The following is a 20,926-nucleotide window of genomic DNA, read 5'->3' on the forward strand; positions in this document are numbered from 1 at the left end:
ATCCTGTGGTTTTCTTAGAGTTGATCATTGTTATTTACTTAGTTTTCTGTTTATCACTAATCTATAATTTATTACTAATGTATCTCCACACTTCCTCCCAGTTCTTATAATCTCTTAATACCTTACGTATTCTATCAATTTCATCTTCTGGAAGAAGTCTGCCTGGAGCCTCTGATCTGCTCTGATCTAGAGTGATGTCTCTAGACCTGTGGCCTGGCTGACTCAGGATCTCTCTGGTTTTTTTTGTTTTGTATTGTTTTTTTGAGATGGCATCTTGCTCTGTTGCCCAGGCTGGAGTGCAGTGGTGTGATATTGGCTCACTGCAAGCTCCGCCTCCCAGGTTCACACCGTTCTCCTATCTCAGCCTCCTGAGTAGCTGGGACTACAGGTGCCCACCACCACGCCCAGCTAATTTTTTTTGTATTTTTAGTAGAGACGGGGTTTCACCGTGCTAGTCAGGATGGTCTTGATCTCCGGACCTTGTGATACGCCCGCCTTGGCCTCCCCAAGGGCTGGGATTATAGGCATGAGCTACCGCCGCCCAGCCAGGATCTCTCTTTACCACCATCCTGAGATTCTATCATTTTTCTTTTGTTGGAATTTTTTATTTTCCACATCCCATTTCTTCTTTCCTGGATTACCCTCTCATTTTTGTGGAGCATGTTTTATTTCACAGAGAATATTAATGATATTTCACCCCTGACTTGATTGTTTTGGCCTCTGCTTTTTGTATGAAAGGCTTTAAATGTTTAGTGAGCCTAAGATAGCTATTCTTACTCAACCATGGAGACTAAAAAGTTGATAGAAGGCTTTGTTTCCACGGTGAGACTTGTCAGCTCTGCTCTGTATGCAAGGTTATTTTCTCAGTGAACCCCAGCATTATCATCTTTAAATCTTTTCCCCCCGGAGCTGATCAGATTCCTCAGAGAAATCTCTTTGAGTCTTCTGTTTGGCAGGTTTGTAATCCTGGCTGTCACTGTTCTGGGAACTGGTTAGGAAGAAGAAGGCCTGAGGGGAATGGAGGATTGTTTTAGTATTCAGTATGTAAACTTTCACTTAAGCCTCCTGTTTTCACTTCTCAACGGTGCATGTGACTGGCATGCCTTATTCTAGAGACCTTTCTCTCTGGAGAAGAAATTTCCAGTTTTTGGCCAAGACTAGGGAGGAGCATCACTTGACTGCATGGGTTTGGGATAAGAATCTGGATGTCTGGCTGGGCGTGGTGGCTCACGCCTATAATCCCAGCACTTTGGGAGGCCGAGGCAGGTGAATCACGAGGGCAGGAGATTGAGACCATCCTGGCCAACATGGTGAAACTCCGTCTCTACTAAAATACAAAAAATTATAGATGGGCATGGTGGCGCCTGCCTGTAGTCCCAGCTACTCAGGAGGCTGAGGCAGGAAAGTGGCTTGAACCCGGGAGTTGGAGGTTGTGGTGATCTGAGATCACACCACTGCACTCCAGCCTGGGCAACAGAGCGAGACTCCGTCTAAAAAAAAAAGAGAATCTGGATGTCTAACTGCTTCTTAATTTGGATTTTAAGCAGTCATCCTGGTGTTAGGCCTGGCTTCATTCAGTTTCTAGGGGTATGAGCGTCTCCAATTCCTGAGCCTTCTTTAGGGGTCCCCAGTGAAAACTGCTTTGTGGCATTGCCTACTGCTGGCTTTGGATCTAGCTTTCTCAGGACTGCTAAGCCAGTAACACCTATCTGTATGCTTTCTGACTTCTAAAATTGTATTGTTCTTGTCACCTTTTTCATGTTGTCCTCAGGTTTACGTATTTAAAAAATTCTCTTTATAGTAGTTGTAGCGGGAGAGAGCAGAGGCTAACGTGTTTTCAATTTGCCGCCTTAACTGGAAGTCCTTACATATTATAAGGAATATACAAAAAATTTTGTATGTGTACGCACACACATTTGTTTTTGGAAATCTGTGACTTTATATATTCATTTAAAACTGATAGTCCTTAAACTTCAGCATCCATCGGAATCAACGGAAGAGCTTGTTAAACCTCAGTAATTTGCATTTCCATTAGGTTCTCAGGTGATACTAATACTGCTGGTCCAGGAGTATACTTTGAGAACCACTGATCTAAAAGTATTATGGACATTGTTTTGTAGTATACCATTGCATGGAATTATTTAATTAAACTTCTATTTCTGGCATTTAGGTTGTTCTAAATTTTTTTTATATTATAAACAGTGCTGCGACAACATTTCTTGATCCTAAACCTTTGCATGGCTTTCAAATCATTTCACTGGGTTGAAATCTTCAAAGTAGAACTGTTGGGCCTATTTGCACATCGGGTTTCTACTCTGTGCTAGAGACTGTTCTGGGCACTGGGACGTAATATGGTGGCAAGACCGTCCGCCTTCAAGGTGTTTATATTGTAGTAGGAGAAGATAGGCAATAAATGACCAAATAAAGAGCATTTTAGTTGCTGATAAGTGCCGTGAAGCAAGGACTTACAGAATTTGGAGAAAGAGGCTTTGAGGAGTGATTTTGAGAGTTTATGTTTAAGAAAGCGTAGATTCTCAGGGTCATTCCTAGTCCTGCTTCTTTATCTACCCTTGCACCTTATGTGACTTCACCTAATACCGTAGCTTCAACCAACCACCAACTATATGCTGAAACTAAAATTCGTATCTTTAGTCCCACCTCTCCTCCAAAGTATAGATTCTTACATTCAGCTGCTGACTCAACATTTCTATTGATGTATTTAATAAGATTCATACTTAACACATGTAATTCTTTTTTGTTTGTTTGTTTGTTGTTGAGAGGGAGTCTCGCTCTTTTGCCCAGGCTGGACTGCAGTGGTGCTATCTCACCTCACTGCAAGCTCCGCCTCTTGGGTTCACGCCGTTCTCCTGCCTCAGCCTCCCAAGTAGCTGGGACTACAGGCACCTGCCACCACGTCTGGCTAATTTTTTATATTTTTAGTAGAGACGGGGTTTCACCGTGTTAGCCAGGATGGTCTCGATCTCCTGACCTCGTGATCTGCCCACCTCGGCCTCCCAAAGTGCTGGGATTACAGGCATAAGCCACTGCACCTGGCCAGCACATATAATTCTGACATTGTGATTTTGCTCATCAAACCTGATTTTGTTTTTTTGTTTTTTTTGCCATCTTCCTTGTCGTGGTAAATGACAGTGCATGCTACTTGTTGCTCAGGCCAACAACCTCAGAATCATACTTGTTTTCTCCTTTTCTCTCATGCTTCACATCCAATCTAGGAGCAAATCCTTTGACTCGGCCTTTAAAATCTGTCTAGAATCCAACCATTTCTCACTAGCTGCAATGCTACCACTCCAGTCCAAGTACCAGTCGTGGGTTTCCTGGAAGAGTGGTCTTGCGTTTCTACTCCTGTCCTCCCATAACTCCATTCTTCCCACAGCAGCTAGAGTGACCTCATACATAAATGAGGTCCTGTTGCTTCCATGTTTTAAAACTCTCCCGAAATTTCTTATACTTAGAATAAAATCCAAAGTACAAATCATGACCTACAAAATTCTACATAATATAGTTCTTACTCTCACTTCAGTATCATTCCTGCTACTTTCCCTCAGAAATTTCTGTTCTTATAAAGAAAAAGAGGTTTAATGGACTCACAGTTCCACATGGCTGGGGAAGCCACACAATCGTGGCAGATTTATGTAGAAACTGTATTTTGTAGCATCCCATGATGCTGTCACTACACCGGCCTTTTTCTGTTCCTGCAGTTCACTCCTGCTAATATACTTGGTATTCTTCCCAACATCCTTAAGACTTACTTTCTGAATTAATTCAGGTCTCTGCTCAAATGTCACCTTCTCAATGAGGTTTCTCTGACACCCATGTAAAATAGCACATCTCTCTTCCCTTCCCATCACTTTATATGACTCTACATTGCTATCTTTCTATGTAGCATCACTATCTGTCAATTGTAATTTTTTTTTTTTTTTTGAGTTAGGGTCTCTCTGTGTTGCCCAGGCTAGTCTCGCATTCTTGGGCTCAAGTGATCCTCCTGTCTCATCTTCCCTAGTAGTTGGGATTACAGGATTACAGGTGCACACCATGGCACTTGGCTCTGCCAGTTGTATTTCTTGTTTGTTTGTTTATTGGTCTGTCTCCCATTACTAGAATATAGGTTCTAAGAGAGATGAGACATGGTTCACTTGTCATTTCCTGAGACATAGAAGAGTGGCACAAAGAATGAGATGAATAAGCATCCGGTGAATGAATGAAGATACCATAATGTCATATGGTAGAGGATACCTGGAGGATGGGGATAGGAGGAGGTGCTGCTCTAGCTAAGTTTTGGAGTTTTGGAGAGGCCTTGTAGAGAAGGGGACATGGGAGTTGAGGCCAGAGTCAAAGCAGTTACACATCTGTTGCTGTGCATTGTAATTGCATATCCTTTCCTTTATTTAAAAAATTGTTTATGTTCACTATTAAAAAGATCAAACAGTTCAAATCCTTTATTTTTTATTTTTTTATTTTTTTTATTTTTGAGACGGGAGTCTCGCTCCGTTACCCAGGCTGGAGTGCAATGGCGCGATCTCGACTCACTGCAACCTCCACCTCCCGGATTTAAGCGGTTCTCCTGTCTCAGCCTCCTGAGTAGCTGGGATTATAGGCATCCACCACCACACCCGGCTAATTTTTTGTATTTTTAGTAGAGACGAGGTTTCATCATGTTGACCAGGCTGGTTTCGAACTCCTGACCTCAAGTGATCTGCCCACCTTGGCCTCCCAAAGTGCCAGGATTACAGGTGTGAGCCACTGTGCCTGGCTCAAATCCCTCTTTAGAATCCTGTCCCATCCCACTCCCACAGATATCCCATGATTACATTTTTGGCTGATTTTATTCTAGTCCTTCATTACTCTTTATTGCCAAATTGCTCTTTGTAAAGGTTTTATAACTAGTTTTAAGATATTTGTATTACTCTATTTTCTTACTGCTATGAAGAAATACCCGAGACTGGGTCGTTTATACAGAAAAATAAGTTTAATGGACTCGCAGTTCCACATGACTGGGGATGCCTCACAATCATGGTAGAAGGTGAAGAAGGAGCAAAGGCACATCTTACATGGTGGCAGGAAAGATGAGCGTGTGCAGGGGAACTACCCTTTATAAAACTATCAGATTTCGTGAGATTTATTCACTCTGATGAGAACAGCGTGGAAAAAACCCGCCCCCGTGATTCAGTTACTTCCCACCAGGTCCCTCCCATGACATGGGAATTATGAGGACTACAGTTCAAGATGAGATTTGGGTGGGGACACAGCCAAACCATGTGAATATTTAAAATGTCTGTTTAGATTTTTTGTTTTTCTTTTGTTATCCAAATAGTTACCTGGATTTTTAAAAATCTCCATTTATCTCCTAAGAAACGTCTGTCTGCTCTGGATCTCTGGATGGAGTTGAATACTCACAACGAAAGGAGAAAGGAATTGTGAAGATGACCGTGCCACAGACACTCGCCTTCTGTTATTTGTCCTTACTTTGGCAGAGAGAAGCAATAACACTTTCAGATCTTTTGAGGTTAGCTAGACCTCTTGTGTGATAATATTTTTGCTGGTTACTACATGAACTAAGTAGACAAACTTTGGATATTTTGATTTTTATAAGAAGGCCTGACTTGAGGAAGGAACTGGAAAGGTGGAGTGGCCTGAATTCTAATTTGGAAATGTAATCCCCCCCGGGCTAGTAATTCATCTTCTTGATTTTCTTATTTATGTAGTAGAAATTATAGTACTTATAACACATGGGCTATTGAAAAATTAAGTATCTAATCTTTTGAAGAGAAAAGTGACATTTAAGTACTTGAGTAATATTAGTCAATATTTTTCATTTCTAAGAAAAGATAAACAGGTGATCTTTACATTAGCAAAATGGTTATTCATAGTTACACAAAACCATATGTTGGCGTTAAGAGCTAAAATATAGGTGGTCTGTGTTTATAAGGAAAGTTGAAGACAAAACTGTTGAAAGGATGTGTTATCCAGATAGTAAGCGTTTATATTTTTCAGGGTAATCTACAGAGTGTTTTGGTTAATAATGTAAGAATTTCTCATGTAATAGATGTGCCAAAATTGTTAATGTGCTGATTTTTTTCTCCTTGCTTTATATGTGTTCTGAATAGTAACATTTGGGTTTAATCAATGTGTAGAGTGCGTTTAAGAGCACAAATTATGAACCGAACTGCTGGGTTTGAATCCTGGCTCTGCCACTTATTTATTATATGACCTTGAGTAAGTCATTTAATTTCTCTCTGCTTTTGTTTCCTCATTGGTAAAATGGGGCTAATAATAATAACTACCTCATAGGGTTGTAACTACTTTCAATAATTAGTGCTACATGGAAAGCACTTAGAGCAGTGTCTGGCACATAATAAGAGCTCAATGCTAGTCATTATTGTTTTTGTTTTCATCATCATCACCATCATCATCATTATTGGCACAACCCCTTTGATTAAATATAATGCCTCCAGTAAATGATGATAGTGCCTTTGAATTTGGCCACATCAACCAAATAAAAATGCTTTCCTCAGGTCTGATTAACTCTGCAAGCAGATAGCCCATGATTCAGTGAATTTTACTATTAATTTAAAAACCTGGTCTTGCTTTGTATGCCCCCATTGGGTGATCTCATCTTTTCCCAAGGCTTTAATTACCACTATATGCTGATGACTCTCAAATTTATATCTCTAGCCCAGACTTGTCTACTGAGGGCCAGACCCGTAGATTCATATATACAGCTGCCTGCTGGACATGGCTACTTAGATGTCTTTATGGTATCTCAGAATCAGCATGACTAGAGGTTCATCATCTGTCTCCTTGATCCAGCTCCTTCTCCAGTGTTCTCTTTCTTAGTAAATGCCATCCACCCTGTTGCATCCTATCCAGAAGCCTAGGGATCATCCTTGACTCTTTCCCTTCTATGTACACTGTTGGTCTTTATGTCCACTCAATTATATGTCCAAAAACTCAAAAAACCATTCTTCTCTGCATTCCCTCTCTCTCTGTCCTCTCTACCCTCATTTGGATTGCTTAACAGTCTGCCAGCTGAGCTCTGTGTCTGTAATCTTGTGTCATTTCTATCCATTTTCCTCCTGATAACCAGAAGGATCTTACAAAAACATAAATCTAATGATGTCATTAGAGCTGGATAAAGGGGCTAGCCATCCTACCCAGGACAATCTGTAAGGGGCTAACAGAACTCTCCTAGAAATCTAACAAGATGGAGAAAGTCATATTTACCTGGAATTCTTCTCAGGGAGAATATTATATGTGGTTGAAAGAATAGGGGTAAGATGCTACCCACCCGTCTTCTCTCCCTCCCTCTTTTCTCTTCTCTCTCTCTTTCCATCTCCTCCCTCACCAGGGGGAATTCTGAAATGCCTTCAAGGAGATTAAATCTAGTTAGCTTGAGGGCTTTTGTTTTGCCCTGTGGAATATACAAGTTTGGGAACAGAGCTTAGTTGCTTGGGGCAATAGGAGAAGAGACTGTCACCATATTCTTTCTTTGCTTTTCTCCCAGAAGGAGCTCTAAGTCATAAGGTCTCAAAATGTGGCCTTCTGACTTACAGCTTCAGTATCATCTGGGAACTGGTTAGAAATGTGAATTCTTAGACCTATCCTACACCTTCTGAATCAGAAACCCTCGGGTAGGACCTGGTAATCTCTGCTTTAAAATAAGACCTTCAGAGGATTTTTTTTTTAATTGTTTATTTTTATTTTTTTGTAGAGATGGGGTTTTGTGATGTTGCCCAAGTTGGTCTCGAACTTCTGGCCTCAAGCAAGCCTCCTTCCTTGGCCTCCCAAAATGTTGGGATTGTGGCGTGAGCCACCATGCCTGGCCCAGGGGATTCTTATGGATGGTAAAGTTTAAGAACCACTGCCAAACTTTGAAAAAATATTTAAAGAACACTGGTTTTAAGGGAGTACGTTATTAGCCTGGCCAAAGTACCCACATACCTTAACACTGTGCATGTCACTCCTTTTTTAAGTACTCTAGCAGCATCCATAGTCCTTACATAAATTCATTACCCTGCAAATAGCCTGTAAAGGACCCTGCCTACCTAGCAATAATGGCATTAATAAATAAAAATAGCCAGCATTGATTCATTCTGTGAATTTGTGTTGAATATCTACTATATGCCGGTGGTGTTCTGGCATCTAGACCCTTGTGATACAGTTGTGAATCATATAGGTCCAGTCCTTGCTCTCATGAATTTCAAGACCAGAGGAGGACACAGATAAACAAACACATAAGTATGGTTGGTGCAAAGATCATTGAGGTTAATGGCAAAAACCACCAATTACTTTTGCATCAACCTGATAAGTAAGAAAAGGATCAGACAGGGAAAGGCTATTGAGGAAATTGAAATAGGATGGTATGATAGAAAATGACTAGATGACCACTCTAGATTGGTCATTTGGGAAGGCCTCACCAAGAAGGTGGCATTTACTCTGCACCTTAAATGAAAATAGAGCCAGTGTGAATATCAAGAGTACGATACACCTCACTTACCACAGAGGATATATTCCAAGACATTGGATGCCTGAGAATGTAGATAACGCGGAACCCTATATACACTGTGTTTTTTCCTGTGCATACATTCCTGTGATAAAGTTTAATTTGTAAGTTAGGCATAGTAAGAGATCAATAATAAAATAGAATAATTATTACGGTGTACTGGTACTACTACTCTTGAGCTTTGAGTCTGTTATTAAGTAAAATATAAGGGGTACTTGAACACAAGCACTGCAACACTCTGACAGTAGATCTGAGAATGAGCCAACAAACTACGAGTAACTCATGGCTGGGTGGTGCCTACAGCTTGGCTGTGCTGAACGAAGAGAAGATTCGCGTCTCACACGGGTCAGAGAGAGATGGCGTGATATTTCTCATGCTCTTTAGAATGGCGTACAGTTTAACACTTACGAAACCATGCAGCACAAAAAAGAGGATGAGTGGGGACTGCTGTACTGGCATTCCAGGTAGAGGGAGGTTGCTTTTGCCAAGCCCTAAAGCAAGAGCTGTGTGATGAAGGAGCAGAGGAGAGCTAGTGTGACTGGAGTCAGAATTCTAAGGCAGAGTAGGAGGATGAGAGTGAACAGATCATCAGGGGCAGATATCTGTCTTTGTAAAACAAGTTAGGAATTTGGATTTTTAAAAATTGAGGTATCATTTATATATAATAAAATTCACTGTTTAACAATATACAGTTCAGGCCGGGCACGGTGGCTCATGCCTGTAATCCCAGCACTTTCAGAGGCCGAGGCGGGCGGATCACAAGGTCAGGAGATCGAGACCATCCTGGCAAACACAGTGAAACCCCATCTCTACTAAAAATACAAAAAAAAATTAGCCGGGCGTGGTGGCGGGCACCTGTAGTCCCAGCTTCTCGGGAGGCTGAGGCAGGAGAATGGCGTGAACCCAGGAGGCGGAGCTTGCAGTGAGTGGATCGCGCCACTGCACTCCAGCCTGGGCAACAGAGCGAGACTCCGTCTCAAAAAAAAAAAATATATATATATATATATACACACACACACACACACACACAATTCAGTGGTTTTCAATACGTTTTCAAAGTTTACAAAGCTGTGCAGTCTGCTGTTTTCAGGACACATCACTCCGGAAGGAAACCTCATACCCAGGTGGACTCCGGGTTTTAAGTGTGAGAGTAAGCCCCTGGAAGGTTGCAGCAGGAGAGATACAATCCGATTGATGTTTTTAAAAGATCATTCGGCCGGGCGCGGTGGCTCAAGCCTGTAATCCCAGCACTTTGGGAGGCCGAGACGGGCGAATCACGAGGTCAGGAGATCGAGACCATCCTGGCTAACACAGTGAAACCCCGTCTCTACTAAAAATACAAAAAATTAGCCGGGCGTGGTGGCGGCGCCTGTAGTCCCAGCTACTCGGGAGGCTGAGGCAGGAGAATGGCGTAAACCCGGGAGGCGGAGCTTGCAGTGAGCCGAGATCGCGCCACTGCACTCCAGCCTGGGCGACAGAGCGAGACTCCGTCTCAAAAAAAAAAAAAATCATTCAGGCAGCTGTGGAAAATGAGTTCTAGGAAGGGAAGAGTGGAAGCATGGAGACCAGGTGGTCTTTTGCTATCCTCCAGGCAAGAGATGGTAACTTGGATTATGGCAGTGATAATGGTGACTGGGTTCAGGATCTGTTTTACAGGTAGACACGACTTAACTCTAATTCAGTGCTTTTTCAGTGATCTTAGATGAAGAATGAGTTTATTAAATTTCTAACCCTTCATAGGTTGAAACTTGGGAAAATTACATAATTATAAGTAAGGACAGCGTTTCCAGGGGACAAGGCTAAAGTCTGTTCGTCAGGAGAGGCATATGAGATGCTTTTAGTCTATGCCAATTTTTCTATCAACTTCCTGGACTGATCTAGAGAACCATTTGTTAACACCTAGGAAGGGAAATAGATTGTTCAGAACTTTGAGTAAGCAGCTTTTTTTTGTTTTGTTTTTGTTTTTGTTTTTGTTTGGGGGGGAGGGAAATAAATACTTTTCTAAAAGGAAATTCAAAGTTAAAAAGAAAAAAACTTTGAATGAGGCTAAGAGCAGAACTGTTTATAAATGGTGAAAAAAACTGTTAGAACTCCAGATGCCAAAGACCTGCTCTTTGCGGACATTTCTGCTTCCCCCAGGCAGGTCTCATTTCTTCTGCTCCTATGGATCTGACTGTTCCTCTGTTGTGCTGCTTGAGACAGTACCTCTGCTGACTCATGTGCAGGCTGTTTGTCCGACCTGTTAGGGTGGGAGTGCGGAGGACCCTTCATCTCTTACTTCTCTCTGCAGACTCCTAACACTCCACACAGTCCTGGCATGTGTTATCACATAGTGAAGACTACATAAATAATGAGCACATTAACATAGTAGAATACTAGGTAGTTTAAAAAGTGACAGGTACACATTACATCTTGTATATAAAATGATATTAAACCAAAAATATAATTGCAAAATAATACAAATACTGATTACTGCACATAAATACTTTTATATAAACTGAATATACTAATAAAAACTTACCTGGGGAAGCTTTAACACCATTTTTATATAAATATTTAATTCTCAACTTTCAGTAGACTAAAAATTAAAGCACATTTTTAATTTAAAATTAAAGTTGAGGCTGGGACTGGTGGCTCACTTCTGTAATTCCAGCACTATGGGAGGCTTATCAGGCAGATCACCAACCTGGTGAAACCATGTCTCTACTAAAAATACAAAAATTAGCCAGGCATGGTGGTGGGTACCTATAACTAATTCTAGCTAATCGAGAGGATGAGGCAGGAAAATCACTTGAACCCGGGAGGTGGAGGCTGCAGTGAGCTGAGATCATGCCACCGCATTCCAGCCTGGGCGACAGAGTGAGACTCCGTCTTAAAAAAAAAAAAAAAGTTGAGTCAGTTTTATCCTTTAAGTGCTACAAAGCTGAAAGCCAAATGTCAGCCCAGCTCTAGCAACAGCAAAGTCCTCAAGGCAATGCAGTTTGTATACTTATTCCTGTCTTTAGCTCACTTTCCTTAATTTTCTTATTTTAAATATCTTGTATATAGATATATGTATATATTTGACATGGTCGCAAGACCCCCATTTCTCATTCTCAGTTCTCCTTGTTTTTCTCCTTAACATTTCACTCTACCTAACATACTATAGATTTTACTTATCTGTTTTGTATCTTTCTTTTCTCACTAGAATGTAAACTCCATAGGAACAAGAATGTTTTTCTGTTTTGTTCACTGCCATTTCTCTGCAGTCTAGAATAGTACTGGATATATAGTATTCAATAAATTGTTGTTAAATTAATGAATTGTAAATAAATATATTTGTGTATTTATGTATATGTGTTATTTTCTTCAAACTCAATAATCGACTCAAAATATTTGATCCACTGTGTACCAGGCATTGGGGTGGAGTGGTGAGCAAACAGGCAAGGTCCCTACCCTTAATGGTTCTTTCAGCAACAAACATCTAACATGCACTATTGTAGGTATTGGAGACAGAAGGGTAGACAAGGGAGGTAGGCTTTCACAGAAAATGGGGATCAAGGTAAACCTCCTTGCAGGAGTGATTTATGAGTAGGAGCCTATCATGTGAGGGGAGCTAGGGATACACGGAATGCCATGTTGGAAAGCCTGGTGGTGAACTAACAAGTAGGATACACACTTCTTGCACACTTTTTTTATTTTGAGACTGAGTCTCGCTCTGTCGCCCAGGCTGGAGTGCAGTAGTGTTATCTTAGCTCACTGCAACCTCTGCCTCCCGGTTTCAAGCGATTCTTCTGCCTCAGCCTCCGGAGTAGCTGGGACTACAGGCATACGCCACCACACCTAGCTAATTTTTGTATTTTTAATAGAGACGAGGTTTCACCATATTGGCCAGGCTGGTCTTGAACTCCTGACTTTGTGATCCACCCGCCTTGGCCTCCCAAAGTGCTGGGATTACAGGCATGAGCCACTGCGCCTGGCCCGACACTTTTTTTTTTTTAATTTTTTTTTTTTTTTTGAGACGGAGTCTCGCTCTATCACCCAGGCTGGAGTGCTGTGGCCCGATCTCAACTCACTGCAAGCTCCGCCTCCCGGGTTTAAGCCATTCTCCTGCCTCAGCCTCCCGAGTAGCTGGTACTACAGACGCCCGCCACCTCGCCCGGCTAATTTTTTGTATTTTTTTAGTAGAGACGGGGGTTTCACTGGGTTAGCCAGGATGGTCTCGATCTCCTGACATCGTGATCCGCCCGTCTCGGCCCCCCAAAGTGCTGGGATTACAGGCTTGAGCCACCGCGCCCGGCCCTTTTTTAAAAATTTTTAACACAGGATCTCACTCTTGCCCAGGCTGGAGTGCGGTGGTGTGATCATGGCTCACTGTAGCCTCAAACTCCAGGGCTCAAGCAGTCTTACTGCTGCCCCTCCCAAATAGCTGGGGGTAGAAGCATGTGCCACTGTGCCCAGTCCTTCTTAGACATATTTATTTAGTCAGGAACTTAAGAGAATCATTCAGTAATTGGCTGAATAGGCCAACATATGGGTAAAGAGAATAATAGATATGATCAGATTTATTATCCTTAAAAACGTGGGAAATAGAATATGCTTAACTAATTCTTACCATGTCTGTGAATTTTAAGAGATTTTCTTAAAGCATTTACTTTGCTATATCAGTATGTAGCTCTCGTTAAACCTTTTTCTTTTTAAAAATACAGATTTGTTGAAGAAGACCATATTCCTTACATAAATGCTTTTCAGCATTTTCCAGAACAGATGAAATTGTATGGGCGTGACAGAGGAATCTTTGGTATAGAGGTAAGTTATTTCCTTTTTGACTTTCTAGTCTGTGATAAAGACAAAAGAGTGATATGATAATTTCTATTTCTTGCTTGACTTGTTATTTGTTGTTTTGTGTTCTATCCAAATATGGAACATAAGTCATAATTTAATGAAGAGTAGAATTTTTATTTTTTATTTTCCTTATGTGGATTCCTCTAATCCTTTAGGTTATCCTCAAAATATAGCTGTAATGTGATGTGTGTGCATGGCAGATAGGTATATTGTTGAGACTAAACTTGAGAACTTTTATCTAGAGACCTTCAGGTAATTTCAATTTTTTTTTTAAATAAAAGATGTGTTTTGTTGTTGTTATTTGCACACTATATTGCTGTGGAGGAAAGAGAAGAAAGTTATTGTCATGTTTCTAAAGGTACCATTTTAAGTTCTTCACTTACGTTAGTTTATCTTTTTCTAGATCTGTTTTCAGATGTCTCCAATGGAAGGGTTTCTGTCCTTTGATTATGAGTTTGTGTCACTATTGGTGGTACTCAAAGGTTATTTCCCCTTGGTTCTCATCAGAAGTTTTTTTTGGTGTACTAAATGTTAAATATTTTCCTCCATTCACCTATTTAAGGAATTATCTTCATAGAACTTCATGAGCCTGACATTGTTGGCGGTGTAAGAGTCATTTGTTGAGTGCTGTTTAATAGTGGCCTGACTTTGATGAAAGATAACCTCTATTCAGATATCCTTTGATGTTCAACTTAATGTTGAGGTTTATCCCTTTCCAGCCTGTCAGTGTTAATATAATGCAGACATAAAGTGAAATTGCAAATTTTATGGAAGTTTCAGCATTTCATGTTATCTTTGAAATTAATGCAGGAGAATTGCTAGCAAATCGGTTGACAAACACAGAGCTGACAGAATTAGATAATTTAAAATTGAAAAAGAGAAAATCAATAATGAAGATGGCACAATAGTGCTTCCAAAGGGAAAATGTGAATGTCAAAGGATTACGAATACTCCCTGGCAGAGCTGACAGAGCCCCTGAATATTTTGTAAAATACTTCTCTTTGTAGTTATGCTATCATATCAAAGGCAATAGGAAGGATGTCATATTGTTGCAGGATCTTTGGGGTGCCGTTTTTCTGGCTGGAAACCTTGGTGGCCAGTGGCATCTTTGCCTGAGTTTTGCACTAGGCTTATTTCACCCACTCCACTTGGCAGGCTGTGCTTGGCTCACGCTACTGGCCTGGGTCTCTTGCCAGCCAAGGGCAAGTCGGGCATGGAATGGTGATGGGTGTGTGAGCAAGCATGGGGTCTGGCCACTGCACACAGTCAGATATGCCACCTGCTGCAGCAGGGCAGACAGCTCCAGGTGCCAGCATGATTGCCAGCTCTCTGCAAGGCTGCGGCCAGACCAGTCACGCTGCAAGCAGTTTCCACAGCTGGCACTAGGGAACATGGTGGTGCCTGGGAGCTTGGAGATGCCTGGAGCCACAGGGCCTCAAAGAGGGAGTCACAGCCCTGGCTCGGGGAGCTCCCACGTCTGGACTCCCCGAAGGACTTCGGCCCTTCTTTCCTTCTCTTTGCCCACAACATGGCAAGCAAGGGGCATGTCTCAACCCTGTTTATGTTACGGATGTCTTAGCCTTGCCATTCTGTGGGTCCTGAGTTCATGGCCTGCGACCAGGAAGAATGAGGTACACAGATAAGTGGAGGGTGAGCGAGATGAAGAGGAGCTTTATTGAGTGATAGAATAGCTCAGTCTCCCACAGCGGGCAGCTCCTTTCCGCAGCCAGGGTGTCCTGATGAGTGTTCAGCTCCTAGCAGAAAGGAGACTCTGGAATGGGAAGCTCCTTTCTGCAGGCAAGTCGTCCTATTATCTCTGCAGCTCTCTCAGCAGAGAGGAGGCCCTGGAGTGGGTTGTTCCCCTCTACATCCCATCGTCTTCCCAGCTCTCAGCAGAGAGGAGGCCCTGGAGTGGGTTGCTTCTCTCTAAGCTTGGTCATCCCTTCTCAGTTGAGGTGGGAGCTCCCTGGGTGCTGCTGCAGCCACCCAAGCCACAGCTATGGACCTGCGCTTCCTTGTGCTCTCAGGACGACCTGCCCACAGAGGAGCTTCCCACTGTGAATCACTCATAGTGACCCACATTCTAACTCAATGCAAATTCTGCCAATATTTAATAACCTGAGATATAAAATGTTACGGTATGTTCCATGCATATTCAGCTGTATTTCTAGTCATCCATTTCCTTCTGGCTCAATGCTCCAAAATTAGTACTTTATAGAAGTATAGTGTAACAAATCCTTACTATATCTTCATAGAACCTGTTTAAGTGTTTTGAAGAACAAGGATAGTGACAAGGACAGAAAAGTAGGCAAACAGGCTGAAAGATGGTACAATGAATAAAAAGCCTAAATACCGTAGTTCCAAGTCAGACTACCATCTGTGTGACCTTGGTGAGGCATTCTGTCTTTCCGAGAATGTCTGCTTTGTATGTAAAATTGGGATATCAGCTGAACTATTTATCTTACAGAGGTTTAGCAGGGATCACATGAGATCACAGGTGTGAAAGAACTTTGTAAACTATACATGACACAAATAGAAAGTGACACTGGTACAGAAAGAATAATTGATCCTCCACATGAAAAACATTATATAAATGTAATTAATTCATGGTTTATTTTGAATGTGGGTCATTATGAGTGATTTGCAGAAACATTAGATTTTTAAAGCAAAACTGGTTTCACCCTTAGAACAAGTTGAGTGGGAGCAATTCCAATAGATTTGGAGAGCAGAAAGCAAGCTTGGGCGTTTGGGTCCCTCATTCTAGGTGTGTATCTTTATGTCTTCATAGTTACTCAGTTTTCCTAGAGTGACGAGTGGAACTAAGTTATTACTTTTGCATTAGCTATAAGCTTTGTCTTGGTGAATAAAAATGTTTTCTGTATGTCTCCCTTCTTTCTCCCCACCCTTCTTCCTTCCCTCCACTTTCTCCTTCTCTCCCTTAATCTCCAACAATTCTCAGAGCTATTCACTACTCAAGTTATATTGATAGTTTTTGCTTAGTTAAGGTTATTTGAATGTTTTGCTAGTGCCTGAAATCATCATGTTGTTATCTTTAACTCACTAACCAAATTATAAGCTTCTCAGGAACAGACACCAGAATATTTTATGTAGAATCATGGATTATTAAAGCTGGAGGGAAATTTGGAAATCATTTAGTCCGCTTTTCTTATTTTTCCAATAAGGAAACAAACCTAAGAAGAAATATGACTTGGGAATAAGTAAACCTGTTCTTCATTAGGATTTTTCATGAGAATTATTTGAGACAGTATATTCAAAATGCAGACATATTGCAGATATTCAAATGGCAGTAGGCTCCCTTCCAGACTGGAAAAACTTTTCTCCCACGATAGGGATTAAGAGGGTAATTAAGCTGTTTGGATAAAAAAATATATATATACCATTTTGGAAAATAACGTTTCCATTTTAAGATTCTGTTAATTTTTTAATGTGTTCATTTCTAGGTTTTCTCTTGATCTGCCGTCCAATGCTCTACTTCTGAGCTATACCCCCTCCTTCATTTCTAGGTTTTCTCAAATTAGGTTCCAGGAAGCCCATGGATATGGGAAAGGATAATGTATCTTGTTTCTCATGATGGTATTTTATAATTTCAGTTACCATATATTCAACTTTTTGCAGAGGATATTGCTTCCTGTGCTGAGTTTGTATGCTTGCAAATGGTATCTAACCAGGAATTTCCTTTTTAAGAAGTTTAGTTTCATTTTAAATATACTCACATAGACACTCAAATTTCACTATTTAAAAGTAATTATTTTCAAAAATTTATTCTATGTGTTCTTTCAAATAGTAATAGATCCCATTATTACTAAATGTTTAGGGGACTGCGAGAGAGAGATATAATACACCAAATTAAGAGACCGTTTCTGTGATAGCCATCGTGGCTTACATTTCCCAGAAGCCTAGCTCATGCCTTTAGTTAAGATTTACATTGCCGGCCAGGCGCAGTGGCTTATGCCTGTAATCCCAGCACTTTGGGAGGCTGAGGCATATCACGAGGTCAGGAGATCGAGACCATCCTTGCCAACGTAGTGAAACCCTGTCTCTACTAAAAGTACAAAAATTAGCTGGGTATGGTGGCGCACACCTTTAGTCCCAGCTACTGGGGAGGCTGAGGCAGGAGAATCGCTTGAACCTGGGAGGCGGAGGTTGCAGTGAGCCGAGATCGTGCCACTGCACTCCAACCAGGCAACAAAAAAAAGATTTACATTGCCCACCTATGGGCACTGTGGTCAGAAGTACCTACAGCTATAATAGCTGCATTTATTTCTGACAGCAATTCAGAGTTTCAACCTAAAATATTATTTTCTCAGTATTGTATCACATCTAAACTGTTTCCTTCCTCTTTTAAGTTTTAACAATTTGCGACAAGTTTTGTAAATTAAGAGGTTAAATGAGTTATGTTTACTTGCTGTTTGATCTGAAACCATTCAAATACTAATTTTTACTCATCTGTTACTGAGAGAAGAGTTTTGAAATCTCCAACTATGATTGCAACTTTTTTTTCACATCCTATCAGTTTTTGCTTCTGTTACTGGAACTCTGTTACTAGGTGGGTAACATTTGTAGTATTTTGTCTTCTAAATGAATTGACTCCTTTATCATTATCTAATGTCGTTTTTTTCTCCTGGTGCTATTTCTACTTGTCTGATATTAATATAGCCACTCCAGGTTTTTTTTAATTGATGTTTGCACAGCATATCTTTTTCCAATCTTTTATTTTTGACCTATCTGTGTCTTTATATTTAAAGTGGTTTTCTGTAGTTAGTATGTCATTGGGTGTTGATTTTTAAACATCTAAGTGATAATCTCTGCCTTTTAATTTGTGTGTTTAAGCCATTTACATTTGATGAAATTATCAATATAGTTGGGTTTGAATCCACCATTTTGCTATTACTTGTCTCATCTCTTTTTTTCTTTTTTTCTTCTTTTCCTGCCTCTTTTGGATTAAGAATTTTTTTGTTTTGTTTTTTGTTTTATGTGTTTTTTTTTTTGTTTGTTTGTTTTTAAGGGATAGGGTCTTATTCTGTCGCCCAGGCTGGAGTACAGTGGCATGATCATAGCTTACTGTAACCTCAAACTCCTGGGCTTAAGCAGTCCTTTTGCCTCAGCCTCCCTAGTAGCTAGGACTACAAGCACATACCACCATGGCCAACTAATTAAAAAAAATTTTTTTAGAGACATGGTCTTGCAATGATGCCCAGGCTTAATTAAGAATTTTTTTATAATTTCATTTTATCTCCACTGTTAATTTATTAACTATACCTCTTTGTTTTTTTTTTTTTTTAATGTGGTTGCTCTAGGGTTTACAGTGTTCATCTTTACCTTTTCTCAGTCTACCTCAACTAATAACATACCATTACTTGTATAGGGTAAGACCTTACAACAGAATACTTCCACTTCCCTCCTCCCGTCCTTGAGTGTCAAACATTTCACTTCTACTTTACTGTAAGTCCCATAATGCATTGGGATTTTTTTTTTTCTGTAAGCAATCATTTATCTTTTCAAGAGATTTAAAATGAGAAAAATTGTTTTATGTTTACCTGTGTATTTGCCATTTCTGGTAATCTTTTTATTTAGATTCCAATTTCTGTCTAAAAAACATCGTTTAACATTTCTTGAGTACAAATCTGCTGGCAGTGAATTATTGTGGCTTTTCTTGTTCTAAAAAAGTCCTAACTTTGCCTTAATTTTTGAAAGACATTTTCAGTAGGTATAGATCTGGTCTCATACCTTTTTTTCAGTACTTTAAAGATATCATTCCATTATCTTCAGGCCTGCCTAATTTCTGATGTCAATCTGCTATAATTCTTATCTTTACTGTTCTCTATATAATGTGCCTTTTATCCTTTAGCTGCTTTTTAAGATTTTCTCTTTATCATTGGATTTCACCAGTTGGATTATTATGTCCCTTGTCACAGTTTTCTTTATTTTATGTTTCTTCTGCTTGGGTTTGTTTTTTTATTTTTTTATTTTTTTATTTTTTTTATTTATTTATTTTTTTTTTGAGACGGAGTCTTGCTCTGTCACCCAGGCTGGAGTGCTGTGGCCGGATCTCAGCTCACTGCAAGCTCCGCCTCCCGGGTTCCCGCCATTCTCCTGCCTCAGCCTCCGGAGTAGCTGGGACTACAGGCGCCCGCCACCTCGCCCGGCTAGTTTTTTTGTATTTTTTTAGTAGAGACGGGGTTTCACCGTGTTCGCCAGGATGGTCTCGATCTCCTGACCTCGTGATCCGCCCGTCTCGGCCTCCCAAAGTGCTGGGATTACAGGCTTGAGCCACCGCGCCCGGCTTTATTTTTTTTAAGACAGAGTTTTGCTCTTGTCACCCAGGCTGGAGTGCAGTGGCATGATCTCGGCTCACTGCAACCTTCGCCTCCTGGGTTCAAGTGATTCTCTTACCTCAGCCTCCCGAGTACCTGGGATTACAGGCATGCGCCACCACACCCGGCTAATTTGGTATTGTTAGTAGAGATGGGGTTTCACCATGTGGGCCAGGCTGGTCTTGAACTCCTGACCTCAGGTGATCCACCTGCCTCAGCCTCCCAAAGTGCTGGGATTACAGGTGGGAGCCACTGCACCCAGCCTTCTGCTTGGGTTTTATTTACCTTAGATTTATGGGTGTGCAGTTTTCATCAAACTTGGATGTTTTTCATCCATTATTTGTTTAAATTTTTTGGCCTCCACTTGCATTTTTCTGGGACACTAATTACATGCTAGACCACTTGATATGGTACCATAGCTCCCTGAGCTTTTCCTTCTTTTTATTTTTCCAGCCTTTCTGCTTAGTATGTTTTGTTTTGATAATTTCTATTGTTATGTCTCCAAATTCAGTGATCTTTACTTGAGTATCTTCTAATGTGTCGTTAAACCCATTCAATATGTTTTTCATTTCAGATACTACATTTTTCATTTCTGGAACTTCCATTTTAGTCTTATTTCTTCTCTTTCTCTTCTCATTATGTTGTTTTCTTTTATATTCTTGACTATATTGACAATATTTGTAATAGGTGTTTTAAAACCCTTGTCTACCAGTTCCATTGTCTTTGTTATGTCTGGGTCTGTTTTTTTGTTTTTTTTTTTTTTGAGATGGAGTCTCACTCTGTTGCCCAGGCTAGAGTGCAGTGGTGCGATCTCCGCTCACTGCAAGCTCCGCCTCCTGGGTTCACGCCATTCTCCTGGCTCAGCCTCCCAAGTAGCTGGGACTACAGGTGCTCACCACCACACCTGGCTAATTTTTTGTATTTTTAATAGAGACGGGGTTTCACCGTGTTTTGCCAGGATGGTCCTGACCTCGTGATCCGCCCACCTCAGCCTCCCAAAGTGCTGGGATTACAGGCATGAGCCACTGCGCCCGGCCTGTTTTTATTGATTGGTTATGTATCATATTTTCCTGCCTCTTTGCATGACTGGTAATTTTTTATTAGATGCAGTCATTGTAATTTTTACGTTGTTGAGTGCTAGATTTTTTTGTTCTGGTATATAATTAAGTAACCTGAAGAACAGTTTAATCCTTTAGAAGCTTGTTTTTAAGTTTTTTGTGGTTTGTTATTAATAGTCCCTTTTTTC

General features: G+C 40.8%; 1 protein-coding gene across 4 annotated transcripts in view; it reads left to right on the forward strand.

Moving 5' to 3' along the window:
- Nucleotides 1-20,926, forward strand: part of TAF1B (TATA-box binding protein associated factor, RNA polymerase I subunit B) — an 83,562-nt gene that overhangs the window by 20,402 nt on the left and 42,234 nt on the right. For 3 of the 4 annotated variants that reach the window (XM_009183665.4, XM_017947278.3, XM_009183664.4), the window contains exons 7-8: nucleotides 5,371-5,524; nucleotides 13,210-13,309. In XM_009183665.4, coding sequence (XP_009181929.2) covers nucleotides 5,371-5,524; nucleotides 13,210-13,309 — 254 coding nt within the window. Of the gene's footprint in view, nucleotides 1-5,332; nucleotides 5,525-13,209; nucleotides 13,310-20,926 lie in introns of all 4 variants that reach the window. The other variant, XM_021924565.2, reaches the window with a different exon arrangement.

This window comes from Papio anubis, chromosome 14 (assembly GCF_008728515.1).
Source record: "Papio anubis isolate 15944 chromosome 14, Panubis1.0, whole genome shotgun sequence".
In the NCBI taxonomy this organism is placed as follows: Eukaryota; Metazoa; Chordata; class Mammalia; order Primates; family Cercopithecidae; genus Papio; species Papio anubis.